At 43.3% G+C, this 21,085-nt stretch overlaps 1 protein-coding gene across 2 annotated transcripts in view; it reads right to left on the bottom strand.

Annotated features, from left to right (window-relative positions):
- Nucleotides 1-19,491, bottom strand: part of LOC137437352 (dipeptidyl peptidase 1-like) — a 59,734-nt gene extending 40,243 nt beyond the window's left edge. For both annotated transcript variants that reach the window (XM_078766813.1, XM_068131692.2), the window contains exons 1-2: nucleotides 19,307-19,491; nucleotides 6,922-7,067 (exon numbers count right to left, since the gene is read on the bottom strand). In XM_078766813.1, coding sequence (XP_078622939.1) covers nucleotides 6,922-7,067; nucleotides 19,307-19,484 — 324 coding nt within the window. In that variant the 5' untranslated portion in view covers nucleotides 19,485-19,491. The remainder of the gene's footprint in view (nucleotides 1-6,921; nucleotides 7,068-19,306) is intronic.
- Between the last annotated feature and the right edge of the window lie 1,594 nt (nucleotides 19,492-21,085).

Here is a 21,085-nt window from a genome sequence, read left to right as displayed (position 1 = left end):
AATCCAAGGAAAATTGAGGATTTTAGAAATTTGGCCTATGTTGACATTTTAGCCGAGGTTGACCTCAAAAATACTTGGTGGTTACATTTAGTGACCAGATATGCAAATCGTATACAAATTTCAAGTCAGATAAAAATTGAGGATTTTAGAAATCTGGCCAAGGTTGACCTTTTGGCCTCAAAGCCTTTTAAGTTGACCTCAAAAATACCTGGGGTTGAATTCAGTGTCCAGATATGCAAATCTCTCTTAAAATTTCAAGTTAATCAGATGAAAATTGAGGATTTGAGAAATGTGGCCTATGTTGATGTTTTGGCATATGTTGACCTCAAAAATAATAGGGGGTTGAATTTGATATGCAAATATCAAACTGACCAGATATACAAATCCTCTTCAAATTTCAAGTCAATCTGAGGAAAATTGACGACTTTAGAAATCTGGCATATGTTGACCTTTTGGCCTCTGTTGACCTCAAAATAGTAGGGGGTTCAATTAAGTGACCATCTATGCAAATCCTCTTCAAATTTCAAGTTAATTGGATGAAATTGAGCATTTTAGAAATTTGGTCTATGTTGACCTTCTGGCCTATATTGACCCTTTGGCCTATCTTGACCTCAAAAAGTGTTGGTGGTTGAATTCAGTGTCCAGATATGCAAGTCCTCATCAAGTTTCAAGTTAATCAGATAAAAATTGAGGATTTTAGAAAATTGGCCTATGTTGACCTTTTGGCCAAGGTTGACCTCAAAAAATAGTTGGTGGTTGAATTCAGTGACCAGATATGCAAATCCTCTTAAAATTTCAAGTCAATCAGATGAAAATTGAGCATTTTAGAAATTTGGAAATTTGGAGCATTTTAGAAATTTGTCTATATTTTTGTCTATATTTTTTGTCTTTAAGACATATATCTAGGCCTATATATTTTTGTCTTTAAGAGTACACTACCTCAAATTCCTAACAACCGTCAAGTTGATGTGGTAATAAAGTATTGAATCTTGAATCTTGAATCTTGAAAATGAGGATTTTAGAAAGTTAGCTTATGTTGACCTTTTGGCATATGTTGACCAAAAGATACTTTGTAGTTGGTCTCAGTCGTCTGGTATGCAAATTCTCTTAAAATTTCAATGCAATCAGATGAAAATTGAGCATTTTAGAAATTTGGCCTATATTGACCTTTTGGCCGATGTTGACCTCAAAAATAGTTGATGGTTGAATTCAGTGTACAGATATGGAAATCCTCTTAAATATTCAAGTCATTCGAATGAAAATTGAGGATTTTAGAAATTTGACAATGTTGGTGACCTTTCACCTATGTTGACCTGTTGACCTTTGACCCCAAAAACAATAGGTTTCTTGCTTATAACCAACTTTACCATTAGGTGAAGTTTAGTGAAGATCGGTTAAAAATTGTGACCTGCAGGCGACTGACATACAGGCAGACAGACAGACAAACAGACAGACAGAATAACGCACAAGATCAACCAATATACGTGAAAAATCTTCGATTTTCGCAAGTAATAAATAGGATAACAGGTAATAGATAAGTTATTAGCTCAATGACAATGATTCTCTTGTGTGTGGCATTACGCTAGTAATTTAAAATGTAACCTTGCAACAGAAGGCATTGGGATAAGCCATTGGTCTTGCATGGCTCTCAAATCTACCCTGATCTATAAGCTGCCACAAACATGTGAATTTGGTAGGACAGTTGACTTGTTAGATTCACTGTATTTTAATCAATTGAATATTGGAGAGTTACTCTCACATACTTGACATTTTACACTAATTACAGATAAGTCTTCCTTTTATCTTAGCCAACGTTATAAAATCAGGGTTAAACAGAGTTCAGCACAAACAAAGCTTCTAGATCCCTCAAGCATAAAAATGGAAAGAGAACAACAAGATGTTAACTAGAATTTTTTTTTTTTTTTTTTTTTTTTTTTTTGTGTATACAAGATCGAGGCTCGTGAAAGAGCGAACATTCATCACACAGAAAGACAAACAGACACACAAAACAAATAACATCGGGAGCGGTAGACAAGATGGGGAGAGAGGGGGAAGGACACAAACACAACATTTGAGAGCAGGGACCGAGAGACATGGAGACATCGAGAGAACTGTGGGAGGGAGAGGGCTTTGGGGGGGAGGCATGGGAAGGCGGGGGGGTGTGGGAGAGGTATAAAACATATGGACACTGCCAAGACTTCCAGGAAAGAAGTTGGAATTTCAAACAAGGTGGATCTGGGGTGAATTAGTGGGGGTAGAAAAGATCAAGGTTTTGGATGGGGGAAGATAAGAGATGGTGGTGAACAGCTGTTTTGAAGACCTGGAGGGAGGAGTGTGATTGAAGTGAGTGTGGGAGTTTGTTCCAGAGGCGGGAGAAAAGAGGAATGAAAGAGTGAAGGTGAGCAGAGAGCCTAGATTTCGGCAGTTTAACCATCAGAGGGTGGCTGGCAGATCTTGTGCGACCTGTAGGAATATTTGGGGGACAGAGCACAGAGAGAGCTGGGGGAGCAAGGCCGGAGAGGAGTCGGTAGAAGACAGAAAGACCACCTACCTGCCTGCGGTGAGTGAGTGAAAGGCCCTCAGAGATAGCTTCATCGCGGGAGATTCCAATGATTCTGAAAGCTTTGGATTCAACAGCGTGAAGCCGAGCCAGGTGTGAGGCAGGAGCACCAGCCCATAGGGGAGAACAGTATTCCATTGAGCTGCGGATGAAAGCCTTGTATGTGGTGAGGAGCTCAGGTGTGCCTAGGAAGGACTTCGCACGGCGGAGGATGCCCAGTCGGTGACTGGCTTTGGAGGCCAGCTTGGAAATGTGGTTTTCCCAAGAAAGATCATGGCAGATGGTGAGACCCAAAATCTACAGCGACAGAACTTCTTGGAGAGGATTGTTGAGAAAGTAGATGGGAGGGTTGTCCAGTCGATCTTTTCGGAGAGACATAGTAAGAGTGTGAGATTTGTCAGGATTGAAAGACATGTTCCACATGTTTGACCAGTCTGTGATTTTGTCCAGGTCTTCAGAGAGTGAGGAGGCTGCAGACTGCCGATCTGAGGGAAGAGGAATGGAGCGGCAGAGAGTGGAGTCATCAGCAAAGAGATACAGAGGATTTTCCAGAGAGTCGGAGAGATCATTGATAAAGACCAGAAAAAGCACAGGGCCCAGCACACTGCCTTGGGGAACTCCAGCCTGAACGGGAAGGGGAGATGAGAGAAATCCATTCAGGGCCACACGTTGACTACGACCAGAGAGGAAGTCCGCAAGCCATGCATGGAGATTTCCATGGATACCATAGGAGGAGAGTTTGGTGAGCAGAGCTGGGTGCCAGACCGTATCGAAGGCACGTGATATGTCAAGGGAGACAGCTCTGATTTCCTGTTTGGCATTGAGGACCTCCATCCATTGTTGAGACAGCAGAAGCAGCATGTCCAGAGTAGAGTGACCTGGTCTGAAACCAAATTGATGATCAGAGATCAAGCCATTGGAGAAGAGGAAAGATTTCATATCCGAAGCAATGATGGATTCCATGACTTTGCTGATAATTGGGAGCAGGCTGATTGGTCTCTAGTTGCAAGGATCTGTTTTTGCACCTTTTTTGTGTAAAGCGGTAATGTTTGCTGATTTCCAGGATGCTGGCAGATGACCTTGAGCAAAGGATAGGGTGAAAAGAACAGAGAGAGGGTGAGATAGAGCGGCAGAGCAGGATTTTAGGACCCATGGGCTGATGCCATCTGGTCCAGTTGCAGAATCAGAGTCAAGGTTTGACAAAAACTCCTCCACCTTGTCAGGAGAGAAGGTCACAGAGTCCAGGAGCAGTTTGGTTCGACTGGGAAAGGTGGGAACAGAGAGAGATGGATTTGGGACTAAGGATTTTGAGGCAAACACAGAGTTGAGGCATTCGGCTTTGTCACGTGCGATCTCAACTGTGTGGCCATTTGAGGTAAGGGAGGGGATGGAGCGGGAACAAACACCAGAAACGGATTTGACCAGACACCACCAGGATTTGGAGGAAGGAGACAGGTTTGAGAGTTCATTCTTGAGTGAGGAGAGATAGTGCTTCCTGGCACTCCTGAGGGTAGACACACACTTGTTCCGAGCTTGGTGGAAGGAACTGAGATTTCCTTCAGTTGGATTAGCCTTCCAAGAGGCAAAGGCAAGTTGTTTCAGGGCAACTGCCTCACCACAAGATTCAGTGTACCATGGACGGGAGGAAGGGTAAGACAACTGAAGGCGAGATGGGATAAATTTGTGCATGAGAGAGATCAGTTTGCTTTGGAAGAATTCCCAGGAAGAATTGATGTCAGAGGCAGTGGAGATGGGAGACCAATCCAGACGATTGATGGCTGCTTGAAGACCGTCCCAGTCGGCCTGAGTGAAATGCCAGACTCGTCGACGCTGAGGAGGCTCTCTGAGAATGGCCAGAGAGATGTCCACTTTGACAAGCACATGATCAGAAGAACCGATTGGAGCAGAAGAAGAGCAGCAGACATTAGCAGGGAAGTTAGTCATAACCAAGTCTAGAAGAGAAGATACTCCATTGGCTGAGATCCGGGTCGGGAAATTGACAGATTGTGTCAATCCCAGTGAGTCACAGAAGTCCTTTGCTGAGGTGCCATGACTGGTGAGAGAGGAACCCACACCCAACCAGGTGGAATGATGACAATTGAAGTCACCACATATGAGGAAGAGAGAGTTGGGATGAGTGGATAGAAGTTGGTCCATGTTGTCAGACAGTGAAATGTAGATGGAGTCATCACTGTTTGGGGGACGGTACAGAACACATATGAACAAAAGGTGGGAGCGGAGAGGAAGCCGTAGCCAGAGGTACTCCTGGGGGTGAGGAGGAGAGAGGGCAGTGCAAGGAGAGTGAGGAAGAGAGTTTTTGATAAAGATAGCCACCCCACCACCAGGCCGAGGCTCAGGTCTATCATACCGGAGGAGGGAGTAACCAGGAAGAGATATTAAGGAATCAGAGACATCTTGAAGGAGGAAAGTCTCTGTTAAGCAGATCAAGTCTGGATTGTCAGAAGCAACCTGTATGGAGAGATCAGTCAGGTTTGAGCGAAGGCCCCGGATGTTTGAGGTCCATACCGTTGATGAAGAGAGAGGGGGAGCATCGGGTACAGGACAGGGGAGGGGAGGAGTAGGGTAAGATGAAGGATGAGAGGGGGAGGTAGGGAGAGCAGTTGTTAGTGTGTCAGCGATTGCAGAAGAGTTCCAAGAAAGGGAAGGATGAGGAGGATGAAAGGTTTGAAGGTGAAGGGATGAGGCACAGAGAGGGGTTGTTTGAGGGGGGGCAGAGGAAAGAAGAAGGTTGGGGGGGGTGGAGGTATGAGATAGAAGGGAGACGAAATGGGGAGGAGGCAGCTTTGAGGAGGAGGGGGGAGGAGGGAGAATTGGAGAGGAATGGTATGGGGGGAGATTTGAATGGGAGGGGTTGGGGGGGAGTTTTGAAGGGGAGGAGTGAGGGGGGAGTTTAGGAGGGGAAGGGCAAGGGGGGAGTTCAGGAGTGGAAGGGCAAGGGGGGAGTTCAGGAGTGGAGGGGTAGGGGGGGAGTTTAAGAGTGGCGGGGCAAGGGGAGGGATTTGGATGGGAGGGGCAAGAGGGGAGTTTAGAAAGTGGATGATTAATGAAAGACGAACATTGAAAACAAATTGGGTTTGTTGTGATTTTCAAGTTAGCAATCCGGTTCAGAATGATGGAGGAGGGATGGAATGAATGTGAATTTAGACCATGTAGTGAGGGAGACGTATAAGATATTGAATTTCTTTTTTTTGAGGTGGAATGAGTTGGAGAGGAAATTGAGAAAAGCCTTTTAAATAGGAAGAAAAACAGCGTGTTGTAAAATACCACTGAGTAAAACACTGAAGGGGAAAGGTTATACATATTTAAATAATATTTAAACAGAACCGTGAACAATCTTATGTGCACAAAAATACCAACGGGGGGAGAGCCGAGAGGGACCACCACGAGTCACGTGAATGGCACTCGGTAGAGCGCATACCTCCGAAGGTTTAACAGTTTCTGTTTTGTATCCCAATGATAGGAGGATCTGGATCCGGACCTGAACCAAAATCAAATCGGCCTGTTCTTGTCACCTGACCAACTCGTCCACCAAGTTTAGTTATAATTCGTCCATAACTTTTTTTAATATCATGTTATATATCACTTTTCCCCCGATCTCTCATTGGTGAAGAATCACTTTAAAATTATATAAGTCTCGTATCCAAATCCATATTCAGATCTTCACCAAAGTCGAATCGATTCTTCCTTGTCACACACACAACTCGTCCACCAAGTTTCGTCCAAATCCATCCGCAACTTTTTGAGATATCCTGCTATGCATCGTTTTTGGCCCAATCTCCCAATGGTGAAGATTCACTTTAAAAAATTCTATTAGCCGGATCCGAATCCGGATCTTCACCAAAATCTAATCATTTCGTCCTTATCACATACACTATATTTCTGCCAAATTTCGTCCGAATCCGTCCTCACCTTTTTGAGATATTTTATTCACAAACAAATAAACAAACAGACAGACAGCGGTGAAAACATAACCTCCATCCACCTTTGGTGGCGGAGGTAAACATCCAGATCACCCCAGCAGGTAAGTGTGGATTGTGTCGGTTATAAAACATCCAGATCATATCAGCTATATATGAAAGGTTAAGGAAACAATGAAGAATATATGAAGAGCAGTGAAAAAGCTTTTTCCCTTTTCAATATGCTTCAGAAGAGAAAAACGTCCTCTATTACAAAAGCATCAAGAAAGTCACCCATCATTGTGAAAATCTGTGAAACTGGATACAAATGACATAATAGGACTAACATTTGTGCTGAGTTTCACTGGTGCAAGACCATTTGTTTCTTGCTGGAGAGGAGGTGATATAAAGTGTGGAATGATTAGAAAAATGAATGAGACTTACAGGGAAGAAAGCAAACCACTTGTATCCGGCCACCTCCACTTCAAACCCCTGGTTGTAGATGAGCGTAAAGGTTCCTTCGTTTCCATGCTCATCTATGGCGATGTTGGGACTCTGTAGCTTAATCACTTCCTGTATGGCGTCAGAACCTGCCATGTGTGGAGGTGAAGGTAATGGTAACTCTTTCAAAACTTACTTTTCTGATCCCAAAATAAACTCTAATGTAATGCAAGCGTATTGTTTGTTTAAAAAAAAAAATCAGAATTGCATTCAAATGCATTTACATCAAAATGCACACAAACAAAAACTTCACCACATTTCCATGTGCCTGAGACCCAGTGCATGGCAGGAATTTTAAAATGCATTTGAAAGATTTTCTTTCCATCTCAACAATATATTTCCTAAATATGGTGTTATACTCTCATGTGACTACCCTTGGTGAATACCATGGGGTAGCGCGGAAGGCCAAACGAGCTTTTACTCCGAAGCATTCAGTTCAATTGCGGACTTGATACACATGGGGAAAGAAAGGGAAAGGGGACGATGAAGAGCGCACCTTCACGGATCCCACCGCAGTCCTCAAACATGCGGAAAATAAACTCAAAATGAAATCGGATTTAAAATGTCCAAAACACCGGCTTTAATAAAAGAAAATGCGGGTACAAAATAAAATACGGTCGAACTAAATTCCTAAACGGGACATCCCCACAACAGACTTGCACACAGACGAAGGGAAGAATAAATGAAAATAAATAGGTGGGTTATTTCATGCACTTAGCTCCAATCACTTGTGGGATCTCGTCAGGGTCTGTGAACGGGTCCGGGGCTCGCGCGCGCGTTGGCGGGAACCAGGCCTCGTTGCACCCTATCGCGCTGCAGCGCTCGTACACTCGTCCACGCACGGAGAACCGCAGTTCTCGAGCCACAACTCTTCCTGCTGCCTCTGCACATCGCCCGATGGCGCCTCTGAACATGGTCAGTCCAATCGCCTCCTGGAGCACCTCGTCCCCGCACAACCGTCTTCCACCAGAGTCCGGAACCAAGAGGAGAGAGTCGAGGGCAGAGGAAGGCGTGAGGGTCAAAAGGCAAGAGAAGGCAAGAAGAAGGCAAGAGAGAGAGAGCAAGAGAGAGAGAAAATGTCGGTCCGAGAGTTCTTTTATTGACCGTCTCGTGACGTCATCTGTGCCTCTCCACCAATGCCCGCAGGCCACCACTGTATGCTCAGCTCTCCACCATTCCACATGCAGCCCGCTTCTCACGTCATCGGTCGAACCTTGCCAATCAGCGCGCTGCTTCCTCCTCGTCCTTCCTTCACCAATCGGCGAGTCCCTTCTTCCCCCAGCCTTCCCGTTGGTCAACTCCCGCCCAATCACTGTCCTTCTGGGCGTGGCTCTTGGCCTGCCTGAGCTACAGTCACGTGAAAAATTAAGTACACCCCATGCAAAGTTTTAACTTTTTCAACATATTTCAACATACAGCTATTTCATCTTCATTTCAACAATATAGATAGACAAAGGTGATATAATATAACAAATATCATGAAACATTTACATTTTGTAGTCCATTGTATAATTTAAATAAACAAATGCAAATTTCCCATGTGGAAAAAGGAAGTACACCCCTACATTTATCACTACTTAAAATACCTAAAATTAGAATCAGGTGCACCAGCTCAGGTGCAAATAATTAGAACATCGTTAGAGAGGATCTTGGAGGAACCTGTCTTATTTAAACCTCAGACATTTAGTTTGGTTCGCTCTTTGCTGTTGAAGTGTGCGGCATTCACCATGCCTAGATCAAAAGAGCTCTCTGAGGCCTTCAGAAAGAAGGTTATAGATGCCTACGAGTCTGGGAAGGGATTTAAAAAGATCTCCAAGCAATTTGAAATCAATCATTCGACTGTCCGGAAGATGATCTACAAGTGGAGAAGATTCCAAACAACTGCCAACTTGTTCAAGCCAGGCCGCCCCAGAAAGTTCAGCCCGAAAGCAGACCGCAAGATGCTGAAAGAAGTCTCTAAGGACCCCAGAATGTCATCACGGGACCTACAGGTAGCTCTTGCCACTGTTGATGTCAAAGTGCACGAGTCTACCATTAGAAAGAGGCTGCACAAATTTGATCTACATGGGAGGTGTGCCAGGAGGAAAACTTTGCTGTCCAGAAAGAACATCAGGGCAAGACTAAAGTTTGCCAATGAACACCTAGGCAAAGACCAGCACTTCTGGAACAATGTGCTCTGGACAGATGAGTCAAAGGTAGAGCTATTTGGCCACAGTACCAGAAGACATGTTTGGCGAAAACCAAAGACAGCATTTGACCACAAGAACCTGATACCAACTGTAAAGCATGGTGGTGGAAATATTAAGGTTTGGGGCAGCTTTGCTGCATCAGGGCCTGAGCAGCTCACCATCATATAATCCATTATGAATTCTTCATTGTACCAGAGGGTGCTTGAGGATAATGTGAGGCCATCTGTCGGAGAGTTGAAGCTCAACCGAGGGTGGAACTTGCAACATGACAATGACCGTAAATGTACCAGTAAATCCACCAAGGAATGGCTGAAAAGAAAGAAATGGAGGGTTCTGGAATGGCCAAGTCAAAGCCCGGATCTAAATCCCATCGAGATGTTGTGGGGGGATTTGAAACGAGCTGTGCATGCAAGAAACCCCTCAAACATCGCACAGCTGAAAGAATTCTGCATGGAGGAGTGGGCAAAAATTTCTCCCAGTCGACGTCAGACAATGGTAGACAGTTATAAGAAACGCCTACTTGAGGTTGTTTCTGCCAAAGGGGGCAATACCACCTATTAGGGCCAAGGGTGTACTTACTTTTTCCACATGCGAAATTTGCATTTATGTTTATTTAATTTATACAATGGCCTACAAAATGTAAATGTTTCATGATATTTGTTAGTTATATCACCTTTATCTCTCAATATTGTTGAAATGAAGATCAAATAGCTGTATGTTGAAATATGTTGAAAAAGTCAAAACTTTACATGGGGTGTACTTACCTTTTCACGTGACTGTATGTGTGCCTGCCAAGTCGGGGTTGTCAGCCCTCGTGCCGCGGTGGTTTTTTTTTAATTATTACTCCCGCTCGGGAGTAATGCATTCGATCGTGTCCGTGTGTGTGTGTGTGTGTGTGTGTGTGTGTGTGTGTGTGTGTATGTGTGTGTGTGTGTGTGTGTGTGAAAGAGAGGGATAGAATTGTAAGGAACAGAAAAGGAAAAAACGAGATGTGTGTGTGTGTGTGTGTGTGTGTGTGTTCGTATGTTTGTGAACAAGATATCCGGAAAAGTTCTGAACGGATTTGGATGAAAGTTGGTGGAATGATGAAAGCCCACAGAATCTTGTTTCTCATAGTCTGAGAGTCCTTTTGGTGCTTTTTTGCAAACTCCAAGCGGGCTTTCATGTGTCTTTCACTGAGGAGAGGCTTCCGTCTGGCCACCCTGCCATAAAGCCCAGATCGGTGTAGTGTTGCAGTGATGGTTGTCCTTCTGGAAGTTTCTCCCATCTCCACACAGGATCTCTGGAGCTCAGAGATCCGATTCTCATCTCTGGAGCTCAGAGATTCAGAGTGACCATCGGGTTCTTGGTCACCTCTCTTACCAAGGCCGTTCTCCCCCGATTTCTCAGTTTGGCCGGACGGCCAGCTCTAGGAAGAGTCCTGGTTGTTCCAAACTTCTTCCATTTAAGAATTATGGAGGCCACTGTGCTCTTGGGAACCTTCAATGCAGCAGAGATTTTTTTGTAGGCTTCCCTCGATCTGTGCCTCGACCCAATCCTGTCCCTGAGCTCTGCAGGCAGTTCCTTCGACCTCATGGCTTGGTTGCCTAGATTTGTGAAGTGCTGCAGAGACTGTTGTTCTTCCAGCAGGTTCTCCCATCAACCAATTAACTTCTTACCTGATTGCTCAGTTTGGTCGGACGGCCAACTCTAGGAAGTGTCTGTGTAGTTCCATATTCTTTCCATTTCCTAATGATGGTGTGCTCTTTGGAACTTTCACCACTCTAGATATTGTTTTATACCCTTCCCCAGATGTATGCCTCCTCACAATTATATCTCGAAATTCTAGACAGTTCCTTGTACTTCATGGTTATGTTTCTGCTCTGACATGCACTGTCAACTGTGGGACCCCATATGGAAAGGTGTTTCTTTCTAAATCATGTCCAATCAATTGAATTTACCACCGGTGGACTCCAATCAAGGTGTAGAAACATCTCATACATGATCAAGAGAAATCGGAGGCACCTCAGCTAAATTTCAAGTGTCATAGCAAAGGGTCTGAATACTTATGTCAATGTGATATTTCAGTTTTTTCTTTTTAATAAATTTGCAAAACTTTCTAAAATCCTGTTTTTTCTTTGTCATTATGGGATATTGAGTGTAGATTGATGAGGGAAAAAATGAATTTAAACGATTTCAGCATGAGGCTGCAACATAACAAAATGTGAAAAAAGTGAAGGGGTCTAATACTTTCTGAATACACTGTACATGAAAAGTCTTCGATTTTCGCAAGTAATAAGAAGGAGGTCAGGTAAAGCATGATACTTGTGAAATTCCTAAAACAAATTTGGCTGAACTCTGTTTTTGAGTATGCGTGTGCCTTCTGATACCTCAGGGAGATTGATGCCCTTGCCTTTTATAACCCCAGATCACCTGTGGGCAAGGTGTAGACCCTGTCAGCCCCCCTTACCAGGGTAATGGTCCGCATCCATGCGGTTTAAATGGCAGATGGCTCTGCACATCTGGTGGATGAGAGTCCAGTTGACTCCAACAGTACGGGCGGAAGAGGGTGAATTCCCCAACGGCCAGTAGAGAGACAGAGAGGAGTGGCGATTCCCCATCTATACCACACACTTACCCGTGTGTACCAGCCATAGAAAGGCAATGCCATCATTGCCCGAGAAGACTTGACATCACCATCAAAACAAATTTGACCTTAAAATAATTGGTGCGTGAATTCAATGATGCAAATCCTTTTCAAATTTCAAGTCAATCGGATGAAAATTAACAATTTTAGAAATTCGGCCTATTTTGACCTTTTGACTTTTGGACCTCAAAAATAATTACTGGTTGAATTCAATGACCTGATATACAAAAATCCTCGTCAAATTTCAAATCAAGCGGATGAAAATTGAGGATTTTAGAAATTCGATCTGAGTTTTTGACCTTTGACCTACATTGACCTTTTGACCTCAATCAATAGGCTTCTTCGTTATGATCAAATCTACTATTTGGTGAAGTTTCGTGGAGGTTGGTTTAAAATTGTCACCTATAGGCGATTGACATACAAACAAACAAACTGACAGACAGATGGAACAACATGTGACCAACTGATATACTCGAAAAATATTCGATTTTCCTGAGTAACAAACAAGGGGCAAAAACGTAACCTCAGTCCAGCTTCGGTGGCAGCGGTAATTTATATTATCAGGATCCGGATTTGGATCTTCACCAAAATCTTATCAGTTTGTCCTCGTCACCCAACCTGTCCAGAAAGTTTCGTCCAAATCCGTCCATAACCTTTTGAGATGTCGTGCTCACAGGCAAACAGACAGATGGACCAACAGCTCTGAAAACATAAACTTCTCCACCGAATTGGAGATGAATATTTTGGAAAACTAATTTTGATTATTATAAGTTAGCCAAGCATAATAAATAATAAGTTGTTTATACATTATAAGTCAAGACCCATAAGGCGTTGAGAGGTAGTACTGTATACTGTATAAGAGCTCTCCCAAGTGTCAGAATATTCAAAATAATTCACTAATCACAATCAATGTCTCTTGTCTTCCCCCATCCAAAACCTTGATCTTTTCTACCCCCGTTAATTCACCCCAGATCCACTTTTTTGAAATTCCGACTTCATTCCTGGAAGTCCTAGCAGTGTCCATATGTTTTATACCTCTCCCACCCCCCCCCCCCCCCACCCCACCTTCCCGTGCCTCCTCCCCCCAAGCCCTCTCCCTCCCACAGATCTCCCGATGTCCCTGCTCTCAAATGTTGTACTTGTGTGCTTCCCTCTCTCTCCCCATCTTGTCTCCCGCTCCATTTATCTTATGTTTTATGTGTCAGTTTGTCTTTTTGTGATTAATGTTAGCTCTTACACGAGCCTCGATCTTGCATACAAAAAAAAAGAATTTTTTTTTACAGCTTTTGCTCAGCATCACATCTTATTGTTCAGTTATTACCATCACCAGAAAAGGTATTACATTTGGGTCCATTTGTCTATTTATTACTTGCGAAGTTAAGTTGAGGTATTTATTAGGCCTGCGTTGCCTTGATGAGGATTATTATTTAATCCGTGACTAGAACTTTCAACATTAAAAAAAAAAAAATCTTAAGGTTGCAAAAATTATTCCGATGTTCAAATCTAGCAAGAAATGGGACATTCACAATTACAGAACTACTCTATTTTAATTCTTCCTTGTTTTTCTTAAATCTTAGAAAGACTTGTTTATAAATGTACTTGCAAGTTTAGCTCGAAATTCAACCTTCTTTATGATCAACAGTTCAGCTTTAGATCTAAATATTCCACTGGCATGGCTCTTGTACAACTAGATGGTAACTGATAAAAACAATATTTAACAACATGGCTACCACCAGCGTTGTTATTGACCTACCTGTCGAAAGCCTCCGACAAATAATAATGGTTAATTCGTATCTAAGCTTTAATTTTTTGGTATCAGGGATATGGATTGCTCCACAATAGTTCAATTCTTACTCAATAATTATCAATTCACGACTTAAAAATTACCTACATGGTAGGATGGTGTTCCTTCTTCAGTCACCTGTAACACCTATATGTACCAGCAGGAAAACGTAATTTTACTGTGAGAATATAACGGCTGTTGTGGTGTAATTACATTATATCGATTTATCAAAGTGATAGAAAATTAACGACAAGTCGAAGGACCATTATAATTATCTATCTATAATTCCAGTAATCTCTGTGTGTATGTATGTATGTATGTATGTATGTATGTATGTATGTATGTATGTATGTATGTATGTCTGTGACCGCTGTTTCTCGACAACCACGGGTCCGATATACTTTAAACTTGCCAGGTATATTGCTGGGGACCCGAGGATGTGCCTTTTCAAGGTTTGAAATTAATCGGACAAGTAGTTACTGAGCTATGTCCAAAAAACGATTCAACCAATCAGAGAGCAGCGAGCTATCACGTGTGCCGAACGTGGCGAACAGACTCTGCCTCGGACGGCACATTTGAGAGCGTATTCATTTATTTCACGTTGGCAAACTATGTTGGCGTTAAACTATGTTTTAAAACTAATTAAAACTAATTTGCGATTCATCGTAACTGCGATTTGCGACCTTCCGGACAGTGAAGACTTCACTTCCGGCAGCCAATCACAGAACGAGCCGAGCCGAGCGCGTGCGCCATTACGGTTCGTAATTCGATTTCTTCCGGAGAAAATAATAATTTCTCGATTTCTTATGCGCATTATTTCTCCCAATTCAGTCAGAGCGAAGGGCGGAAGCGAAGAGCGTTGTTTTTTTTGTTTACGGGCGTACGGGCGTACGGGCGGGGTAGAGCGTACGGGTAGCGTTTTTTTTTTTTTTTGGCAAGGAACGGGCACCCACGTACGGGCATGCCCTAGTACTTGAAATACCAATAAAAAAAATTCCTATTAATGTTTCTGAAAATTTCCATGTTGCCCATAATTTGCATGAAATTGAACAACTTCTGATGGGATCAAGTATAATTGATGAATAGAATTTCTACTTTAAGGAAAATTAATCAAAATATATTTAAGTGAAAAACTTAACACAACTTCACTTCCCTCTCCCCTCTACCCCCTAAACCCCAGCTTTAAAACGCCCCTCATAGTAAATTAAAGGATCTCAATCACATTCCCACTGTACAGGAAGTAACATGAAAAGATGTTCGAACTGTGCACAAGTAACTACCTTAAAGTGAGCACTCAACACCACACTCTCCAGAAAGAGATGCAACATTCGTCACAAAAGGTACCAAACCGCCCCTTATTTCACACCGATCGGTTAACTTGTTCACACTAAATAAAACACAATATTTAACGTATATGTGTTCAAACCAACTCTCCTCTCACAACTGCAGATTATTATCCGGCTGTTGGACTTAATCCAAAACTGGGGCTTGTGGATTGGGTCTCATTCGTCCGTCCGTCGGTGCACGCGTCCACAACCATATCTCGGAGATGTATGGACCGATTTTGTTCATACTTGACAGAAAGACAATACATGATGGTAATGTGATGCGGGAAGAATTAAGCAAGAGTCTTGCTGCAAGACACAGGATGGTGGTTGATACTTGCTGTATTCGAATATGCACGTAATGAAAGAACCCCTTGTCTGACCAGGGTACAGAGCAAAATGAGAATGCTGGTCGATCCGTTCGAATCTCACGTCAGCAAACAATTAAATCTCCCGTTTTCCTGACGATGATCAATTCATGCGCCCAACGACGAAATGGCGGCAGCGTTTCGAACATGCCGGATGTGACGTATGGGAGAGGCGCATGGGAGGAGGCTAAATCTGTTTCAACCAGGATGTGACGTATGCCACGAAGCGCACATGCTCAAAATTAATCACTTACAGTATACATAAAGACATCATTTTGTTTCACGATGCGATCAAAGATGGCCGACCGACTGGCAGCCATTTTCGTTGTAAGAAACGAAACAAGTTAACAGTTTATTGAACAAGTTTATTGAACAAGTCCTCAACCATTTGTCGAACCTGCATTTACCAATCTTGTTCAAACTTGGCACACAGCTAAGGAATGACGGTTTACACATGCACGTCATTTCTTGTCGAGATCAGATCCAATATGGCCGACTGGCGGACATTTTGTTACTTAAACATGTCCCCAACCATTTATTGAACATGCATGGACCGATTTTGCTCAAACTGGGCAAAAGCACAGCACATTACGGCATATACGTGCACCTCACTTTATTGTGTGATCTGATTAAAGATGGCCGACTGGCAGCCATTGTAGTTGTAAAAAAATCCCCCGATATTGACCACGTCCTCAACCATTTCTCGTACATGCATTTACCTACCGGTCTTATTCGAACTTAGCACACAGAAAATGAATGATGGGTTACATTGAAGGCCTGGTCTCGATGAGGCTATATAGTCTGTGCCTGGAGCCTTCAACATAAAAAAAAATATGCACGTCATTTTTTTTTAGAGATCAGATCCAAGATGGCCGACTGGCGGACATTTTGTTACTTAAAGGTGTCCCCAACCATTTCTCGACATACATGGACCGATTTTGTTCAAACTTTGCACAACGACAATACACGAGAGTATGCATATGCAGAAGATTTTATTTTGTCATCTGCCCAAAGATGACTGACTGAAAGCCTTTAACTCCATACAGCAAAATCACTAACACCATGATGGGGGCTATGACATTTTATGTCTTTGTCTTCTTGTTTAAAGGGTGAGAAGGTGAGGTTGGGGAAAGGTAGGGGGTGGCTGATCAACTTTAATGGATTAAATAGGGGCTAGCAGGATTGCCCACAGGTACGCATACTCACTTCTGAGTATGCACACTCGCCTCCTACAGCCTCCTACAGCCTCTTACAGCCCCCCTACAGTCTCCTACAGCCCCCTATAGCCTCCTACAACCTCCTACAACCTCCTACAGCCCCATCCAACTTCCTCCAGTCTCCTACAGTCCCCTAAGTCTCCTACAGCCGCCCCCCCCCCCCCCCCCCACAGTCTCCTACAGCCACCCTCAGTCGCCTACAGCCTCATACAGTCCCGTACAGCCCTCCACACCCTCCTAGAGCCCCCTACAGCCTACTACAGCCCCCTACAGTCTCCTACAGCTCCCTATAGCCTCCTACATCCCCCCTGCAGTCTCATACAGCCTCCTACAGCCTCCTACATACCCCTAAAGTCTACTACAGCCTCCTACAGCCCCCTAAAATCTCCAACAGCCCCCTACAACCTCCTACAACCTCCTACAGCCCCTACAACTTCCTACAGTCTCCTACAGTCCCCTAAGTCTCTTACAGCCCCCCCTCCCCCACAGTCTCCTACAGTCACCCTCAGTCGCCTACAGCCTCATACAGTCCCGTACAGCCCTCTACAGCCCCCTACAGTCTCCTACATCCCCATGCAGTCTCATACAGCCCCTTACAATCTCCTCCAACGCCCTACAGTCTACTACAGCCCCCCCCCCCACCCCAACAGTCTCCTACAGTGCCCCCACAGTTTCCAGCTCCCTACAGCCCCATACAATTCGTACAGCCCTCTACACCCTCCTACAGCCCCTACTGTCTCCTACATCCCCCTGCAGTCTCATACAGCCCCCTACAATCTCCTACAGCCCTATAAGTCTCCTACAGCCCCCCCCCCCCCTCACAGTCTCTTACAGTGCCCCACAGTCTCCTACAGCTCCCTACAGCCCCCTACAATCTCCTACAGCCCTCTAAGTCTCCTACAGCCCCCCCCCCCCCCCCACAGTCTCCTACAGTGCCCCACAGTCTCCTACAGCTCCCTACAGTCCCGCACAGCCCCCTACAGCCTCCAAACCCCCCCCCCCCCCCCCTACAGCCTCCTATAGACTAGATGGATTTCTGAGAAATGTGAATGTTAGATGAAGTTTTGGGTAAAAGTTGGGAACCTCACTTTTTATCATAATTCGGGTATGCTGAATTCGATTATCCCAGTTCCCAAGCCGAATTTAGAGTTTTTGACATTCTAGTTAGCATAAACAAAATGGCCGCCAAATTGCCATTTTTGGACAATTTCTTTGAACAAGCATTTATATATCATGTATATACATGCAGCTCTTTTACTTTAACTTTACAACTTTTACCCCAAAATGCACCTAGAAGCTTATACATGGCCTTTTTTCATAAATCCGTCTCGTCTATATTATGGTTGGCGACTATAAAATGGGAAATGGTTTTAATAAGACAATGTTTCATACAACCATTTATTCTAAAATTAAGTATACATGGCCATGAAGCACAAACATTCAGGAATGTCACACATGTTGTTTTGCCAAACTACATCAAATTCATACAAGGGGTCTGATCATCACTCTGTTGCTGGCAGGCACACATTGATGCGCACCTCAACTCTGAATAGCGACATTTGCAGCGTCGAGTCTTGCATTGCTTCTGGGTTGCAAACAAATCATCTCGAGGCAACTTTCTGGGATTGGACTCAGTGACATCAGAATAGGCTCTAGTCCTGAATCACCACGTTTCCATCCCATTTCCACAGGTGCAGGAAGGTCAGGTATGGCACAATGAGCATTTCTCCATACTATGGCTTGATAGTGTACTCGCATCAAATGGAAATGAAGAGCATCACTTGTCGGTGACATTGCTTCTGGTTTACCAGTCTTGGAGAACAACATATGTCATGCTGAATCAACAGAGGTTGTTCTGTGCACATTATATATTCTGCAGACGAACGCTTCTGCAGATTTGATTGTCTCCTCTGTGAGTTCACCAATGCCCAAGTTCTTCAGCAGTTTATGGTGCTCTTTGAAGACTTTCCATGATGTTCGTTTGGTGTGATTTGCAAAATAGGAGGTGGTGTCACACCCAGTTAATGCGTGAAACGGTAGCAGTGCTGTGGACAAACTTTTCGGTAGATTGTTTAAAACAGCATCAATTGGTGTATCACGCCGTTTCTTTGATGTAACTGACATCATCCAAAGATGTTCACATTGTGCACGTGGGAAGTGGGAAATTAAAAACTCATAATTCAAAAACTCAAAATTCGGCTTGGGAACCGTGTTAATCGAATTTAGCATACCCTAATTATGTTAGAAAGTGAGGTTCCCAACTTTTACCGAAAAATGCATCTAGAAGCTTATACATGGCCTTTTTCCATAGATCCGTCTCGTCTACTATATCTCCATAAGATTTGTACTGCTGACAATGGAGGATCTTCTTCTCCACGCTGATGAGGGCCAGCAAGCCTGAAAAACGTGTCTGTGGATGTTCCCACTCCCGGGTGAACTGGCCTATCAAATTGGGAATTAAATTACTAAGAATACAAACGAAGAAGAATGGGCTAACTAAGATAAAGAATCACATCTGATTCATTCTTAGGCAACAACTATCGAATCATAAAATCAATTTATCCCAGAATGATTTTGCAATGATTTGAACACTTGAGCAGCTGATTTCAATGTCTGATTGAGAGCTCCTGTTGAAAAATAACTAATTTGCAAATACCGGTATATTTTTTTAAAAATAGATTCCTGTTTCAAGGCTCAAATCCTGATCGTTTTTGAGTCCCTAGAGAGCAGAGAGTTGGCCAAGGAAAGAGGGCAGTGGAGTATTGTACAATATATGAGGAAGAAGAAGAAGATCGTTCAATCAACTCTCAATCAATCCACCTGGTCCGTCTGTGCAGGTGCTGTAGCCACCCTCGGGTGCACGAAACACGAAGAAGCGCCAGGAGCCCACAAGGTCCGAGTACATGCAGCTCACGGGGGTGTCGGCGGCTGTAGGTGGTGCTGCTACCCCCAGGAGCATGACCAGGACGCACAACGCACTCGTCCTCTTTGTCGTCATGATGCTGAAAGACGGACAGGCTGATCCGGTGACGATATATATAGGTGCGTTTTATTATTGTACCTGTATGCCATTTATTACTTTAAACTCCTCCTAAAAACATTTCTATTCGTGCACATTTATTATGTACAAAGAGGACCAAATTGAGAAAGTAAAATAAGAAATTAATTAATTAAATTAGGAAATTGATTCATTAAAATAAGAAATTAAGAAATAAAGTAAATTAATTAATTAATTAATAAGAGTAAAATAAGAAAATATGAAAATGAGAAAATGAGCATGCAGGAAAGGAGAAAATAAAAATGGGAGCATGGAAACTTTGTGATGTGGTAAAGAAGTGAATTGAGAGTAAATGGGGCGTCTTGGTGTGAGGGAGATGTATAAAGTAAGTGGGAATCATGTTGGGGGGGGCAAATGGAGTGTTTCCACAATGAACCCCCAGACAATACAGCGTGTCCAAATTTATGAAAATCACATAATTTGACACAACTTCGAGGCAAATCACCACATTCATACATATTTGGTATCGGAATGTGCAGAATGGAGTGGACAATTATGCTACGTGACACCTAAATCAATATATTTACAGATTAGTGCTACTAAATCCCCCAAAAATGGCTTAATTTGCCTCAATTTCAGGACAGTCGACTCCTAAAATCATCAGCAGCAAATTCTTACAGCCAATATTGACATAATATGTACTGTTTTAAAACTTTGTTATAACCATGATAATGGGACATAACATACCTACAGTTATATAATAACACAAAATTGTACGACAGTATAATCCCAACTGCAATAATTTACCATGTTACCTCTCCATGATACACCGATTCCACTCTGAGAAAGTAACTCAGAGGAAGAACAAGAAAATGCATCAAACTTGACATTTATATTTCGTTTATCTCAACCCAAACATTCAGGAAACACAGCAGAATAAAATTCGATAATTGACATTATGATTCACAAACATTGTAACCAATATTAACATTGAGATAACGTTGAATTGGCAGATTGAACGATGTGACTTTGAACGTCCTGAATCTGTTCTGTCATCATGGTCACTGTCACTCTCATCTTCATGAGAATGTTCATTGCCGCATTGTCTATCACCGATGGCACACAGACACTCGTTGGCACAAGGCAAAGTGTGCTGTAAGCAGCTGCAACTAATTGTACATGGCTCAATCCATCAGACACGAACCTACAAGGCCATCTCAGATCACAGCTGCTGTGGGTCCCTCGAATAAATTTGAATGCAGTAAATTTGCATCTCTGTCCCACCCGAGCTGTAAGTTTACCCCACCGAAAACGGTGTCATCTGGGTTGCTGGTGTGTGTCTCCAGCTTCGGTGTACACCGGTAGGGGACTAATAATAAGGGAGCGAGGTCATAGCCTTGCTTTGTGCCGTTGGTACGTTTAGTTAGATCGTTTGTTACCCTGCGCTCGCGAAGCGAAAAGCGGGGTTAACCATTCAGGTAAGTACATGTCTGCATTTCAGTAAAGTAAAGTGTGTCGTGTCTGCATTTTAAAAATTCATTTTATCGGAAATTTTCACCATAGGAGCGCCTCCTCCTGTGGAATATTGTAGTGAATATTAT

Source organism: Myxine glutinosa, chromosome 12 (genome assembly GCF_964187855.1).
Source record: "Myxine glutinosa chromosome 12, kmMyxGlut1.1, whole genome shotgun sequence".
NCBI lineage: Eukaryota > Metazoa > Chordata > Myxini > Myxiniformes > Myxinidae > Myxine > Myxine glutinosa.
The sequence above is the reverse complement of the archived record's forward strand: the minus strand, read 5'-3'. Positions and strand labels throughout refer to the sequence as shown.